This window comes from Lactuca sativa, chromosome 5, assembly GCF_002870075.4.
Source record: "Lactuca sativa cultivar Salinas chromosome 5, Lsat_Salinas_v11, whole genome shotgun sequence".
In the NCBI taxonomy this organism is placed as follows: domain Eukaryota; kingdom Viridiplantae; phylum Streptophyta; class Magnoliopsida; order Asterales; family Asteraceae; genus Lactuca; species Lactuca sativa.
Genome location: NC_056627.2, coordinates 337,480,117 through 337,485,289, shown reverse-complemented (window position 1 = coordinate 337,485,289; position 5,173 = coordinate 337,480,117). Strand labels below are relative to the sequence as shown.

At 32.0% G+C, this 5,173-nt stretch overlaps 1 protein-coding gene across 1 annotated transcript; it reads right to left on the bottom strand.

Moving 5' to 3' along the window:
* Positions 1 to 2,905: 2,905 nt before the first annotated feature.
* LOC111921079 (WUSCHEL-related homeobox 3) lies at positions 2,906 to 4,926 on the bottom strand. Its single transcript, XM_023916669.3, has 2 exons — positions 4,090 to 4,926; positions 2,906 to 3,487 (listed from the first exon to the last, which is right to left on the bottom strand). Exons 1-2 carry the CDS (start codon positions 4,402 to 4,404, stop codon positions 3,242 to 3,244), a joined length of 561 nt encoding a protein of 186 aa, XP_023772437.1. The 5' UTR covers positions 4,405 to 4,926; the 3' UTR covers positions 2,906 to 3,241.
* Between the last annotated feature and the right edge of the window lie 247 nt (positions 4,927 to 5,173).

Here is a 5,173-nt window from a genome sequence, read left to right as displayed (position 1 = left end):
CTAATAAGCGTCGCCGCTAAAGGTCATCGCAGATATACCCCTCTTCCTCCACTACTTTATGTATTCTGTTTCTTTCACCATAGGTATTGCTGACGACTGATACCGAAGCAAAATCACCGGCGACACAGCCTCTATCACCGTCGACAACAACAACGCCATCGCCGACGACAGAAGCCTCATCACCAACGACGGGTGATTCGCAACTTTTAGTGGTGATTCCCGATTTTTTTCTCGATTTATTTTCTGTCCACTAATTATCAAAGTAATTAACTAATGATTTGAGTGTTTGATTTTGTGTATTAAGCTTTGTTGCCCTCTAATTTCGGGTTGCCCCCACAACACCACCACCATTTTGATTTCATTCCACCATAGGTTCTATTCCATTTCATGAAGTATTCTAATCTAGTTCTTCATATTGTATGCATTATTTATGTATGTAATGTGTTTGATGTATGGAAAAAAAATTTATATAATGAATATGTGTACGGAAAAAGTTTGAAAAAAAAAGTAGGATGCAATAATGGGAAAATGAAAAATAAAAAGTCAGGTGCTATAATGTGTATTTGTTGGTAGTTGTTGGTTTAGTAATAGAAATGTTGGTAATTGTTAGTTTGATGATAGTTTATATGTTGGTAATTATCAGTTTGGTTATAGTTTGATATATTGATATTTTGTAGTTTGGTAATTGTTAATTTATGAAAGTTCAATGCTATAATGTTTTATATGCAATATGTGGAGTTTGGTATTTATTAGTTTATGAAAGTACAATGCTCTAATTGTATTTTGTAGTTTGGTAATTGTTAGTTATAGTACAATTCTATAATGTGTTATATGAAATATATGTAATTTGGTAATTGTTAGTTTTTGAAAGTAAGATGCTATAAAGGTATTTTATAGGTTGGTAATTGTTAGTTATAATACAATGCTATAACGTGTTATATGCAATATGTGTAATTTGGTAAATTTTAGTTTACTAAAGTACAATGCTATAATTGTATTTTGTAGTTTGGTAATCGTTAATTATTGAACAATGCTATATTTTATACTTTGTATGTGGAATGTATACTTTGCAAGGTTCTAAATAACGTAAGGCGTGACTTGGCGGTAATGTCAAGCCTCAAGCTTTTCCGAGCCTTGGCGAGCCACGACGTTTGTAAGGCGTGACTTAAGGCGGCAATTTTCTATATAATTAATATTTTTACATGTATTTTCAATTATTATTCATTTTTATACACATATACGAGTTAAGGCGGCATTTTGGCAAAGCTTGGCGGCAGATGCAAGCCTTGGAGCCGTGGCGTGCCATGGCGGAGCCATGACGAGCTTTTTAGAACCTTGATATTTTGTATATATAATGTTATAATGTTGCCACAACAAAATGAAACCGAAGGAAACGAGAAGAGCGATGATGACGAGTAGCTAGTTGTAGAATTTCTATATGTTTTGTTTGTGTAAGTATTTTAGATTAGCATTTTCGATATTTTGTATTATGTTAAATTGGATGAGTATTTTAAACGAATGCTAGATTAATATTTTGGAATGGAAGCATGTAGGATTAGATTAATTAATATCATAACATTTTTTATATTTTTTATTCAGTTTTTTCAATTTTAATGTGAAATAATAAAAAAAAATACCAATACCGACGACACCTTTAGTAGCGACAATTGGTTATTAGCGGCGATGCCCGCTTATTAACGGCGACATTTTGATTATTAGCGACAAAACATCAGCGGCGGGCTTTTAATGATGACGCGTCGCCGCTAATAGTATTAGCGGTAACAAACGCTACTTTTAGCGGTGACGCATGATGCCGGTAATACTCTAATTTCTTGTACTGGAAACCCTTTCACCTCATAGCGTTGGTGATTCACTTAATGCTGTTGAGAGCGAAGACAAGTTCCATTTCAATTTATAAATGTAATTTTTAATTTGTATAATCGAGATTTTGGAAATAAGAACCTTATTCATTTGATTATTAATAGTATAATAAGGAATCTTGAAGCTACCAATTTCCATGTTATTTATGTATGCATAATTGCATATGCATGAGTGAATACATTATTGTATAATCAAATGTAAAGGAATCCCTTTTTATTTTAAAATGTAATCAATATTTTTTTGTTTCAAAGTAAAAGTTAATTATTGACTTGAAATAGAAAGAATAAAACAATAAAAGTTCAACCTTAGAACCAAAGAGCATGAATCATTTGGGTGCCTCTTAATTATTCAAAGCTAAATAATGCAAAGATTACCCCGTTATAGATTTATATATATTCGTAGGTGATTGTTATTATTGATGAATTATTGTGTGGTAGATTTTGTTTTTGAATTGACTATATTTGCTGGTGGTCTTTTAAGAAAACTAAATTACCGAAATTTTTTAAAGACATGTCTTTATTCTAAAACAAATTATAAATTATTGATGACCATGTGAAACTTTGCTACCAATCATAGGGGTTATATATCTGCTGAGTGTGTAAGTCGCGTAGGCCGGAGGGAATGGCTCGCTAGCCATGCTCGCCTCCAGCTCGCTAATAATGCTAAATTCATTCCCTACAAAGGTGTCAAAGTCCTCGCCAAAATAAAGTCGCCAGCCTCCTAGCATGAGGAAAGAGAAAGAGATTAGGAGATAAAGGCCCATGATTGATTAATTTTTTTTCTTTTTTTTTTTCAAAATATAAATAACACATGATTAAATGCTACCACTCTCTTCATCCTATATGGCTCAAAAAAAATCTTATGTGATCTTAAAAAATCTTATATGGCAACATGCTAAAGATGTTACTACTTCCTTCCGCCTTAGTGTGTCTAGCAATTCAAATACACAAGAAATACAAAAAAAAAAAAAAAAAAAAAAAAAAAAAAAAAAAAAAAAAAACAGTAACCAAACAAAGAAGCTTTGACAATCCCAGTCCATACTCCAAGATTGTGAAATCGACACTTCAATTTTCATCTAAAAAAACATACCAAATACAAGCATATTAGGCAATTCAGATCTTTCATCTTTCTTTATATATAATATATTATCAGTACTGCCCTGCCATGCAAAAGTGTAGTGATATAACAATATAACATAAACCCACCACTTATTTTTATACCATAGCTCTGAATCTAACCATAGGCTACCCTAACTGCTTTTCATCTTTCACTTCTATATCAAAACCAGCAACAGGATCGGTTTTAGCTTGTGAGTTCTTGTCTTTAACTTGCAACAAAGATAACAGAAGTCAACATTGGACTAGGGATTGGTGGTGCTGGACCGATCGTCTCCTCTGAGATCGGCGGTGGTGTTGGTGACCGGAAAGAGCTGTAAGGTTTTGGGCGGTACTCTTGTGCAATATGGAGTTGTACCATGATTCATCATCATCATCATAGTCATAAGTGGGTAATTACACATGAGGTTGCAGGTTTGATCAGATTGGAAATCCTCCTTCGCATTGTTTACAATCGTTCTACAGATTGATGCATCTTCAACTCCACCAACCTGTACCCATATTACAAATATAATACTATTAGCAAGGGACATCTAAATTGAATTAGTATATATGCTTCAAATGATAATGGAAATTAATAGAAAGTTAAAGAATGTATAAAAAAAGTTCTATTTTAATTGTAGAAAAATCAATTCCACCAATCCCAGATGACCAAATTAATTGTATTCACCTGTTTTTTGTTAAATAATATGGAGATAAAGTTCTATTATTTCTCGATAATTTCTTTATAGTTGTGTCATTCTTTATGCAGTCATATTCCTTCTGTTTTTATAAACACAAAATTTAGTTGGAGTTTGGGTGTGTGTATAAACATTCACACAATTTTAAAAATTTGATGCGCATCCTCTCGTATTTCCACATTTTTTAAAAGATAATCCTGTTTTTTAAAAGATAATGAAATTAATCGTGTTTCCACAATTTAAAAAAAAGTACCTAAACATTCACACGCATTTTTTAAAAGGTAATCCGGTTTAATAAACAATGTAAATTGGTGACCATGTTCTACGAATGCATGACTAGATACTAATTTAAAAGACAACTTAAATTTCATTAATGTAAAGTAATTTAATATAAAAGGAGTTTAAAAAGTTACCTGATAAAGAGGAAGAAAGGGTTGATCTTGACGAGGGTAGAAGTGATGTGGCTGGTAGATTTCTATGAGTTTCTTTCGAAGCTTTTGTCGATCACGAGCTTTGTGATTTTGAAACCAATAGAAGACATTTTTGCATTGTATGTTTCCGTAAGTGGATAGTCTTGTTGTGATTTGCTGTATCTGAGTTGCCGATGGAGTTTTCAGGCCGCCTCTATACATTCTTTCTAAAAACTTCAGCTGCTCCGGCGTTGGAGACCATCTGCTGCTTCCACCACCGCTGCCGCTTGTTACCCCCTTCACAGGCACCAATGACATTTTTCACTCTTTTACTTATATGGCTCTTTGTATTCTCTTTTTGTTTTTTCTTAAAACGGAAAACACGTGTTCGTTTTAAGGAATATTGTCGATTAAACTGATATTTATAGAGAGTTAATTTAATGCGTGGGAATCATATTTATAGAGAGTTAATTTAATGCGTGGGGATGACTTCATGATCTTCAGAGTTGCTTGCATGTACTTAATTTCTTGTCGGAAATGGAGTTAACCGGGTGCAGCCACGCAATTTGTTTTTTTTTTTTTTAGATGTGATATATTTTTATTTGATTAGTTTAAAATTTACATTTAAAACACGAAATATATACAACTTTTTCTTAACGTTAAAATATTGAAATATATATAACCTGACAAAAATCGATTCAACCCGCCAACCCAACCCGAACTCAACCCAAAATTAGCGGGTCTGCTTAAGATTTTAAACCCATTTAACTTAAATGGGTCAACCCATATAATCCATTTAATTAAATAGGTTGGGTTGGGTAAAAATTATCAACCCGTTTTCAACCCGTCAACCCATTTAACTTTAATATATATATATATATATATATATATATATATATATATATATATATAATTTAATATTATTTATATATTATCATGTATTAATCAAAGTATTAATTTGTAAATTATAATGTTGTATTATTATTATTATCTATGTATAATAAAATTCAATCCAAATTTCCATCCTTTTTTTAGCATCGATAATACTGGTCACTCTCCAAATTCACATTGAAACTAAACATTTTTA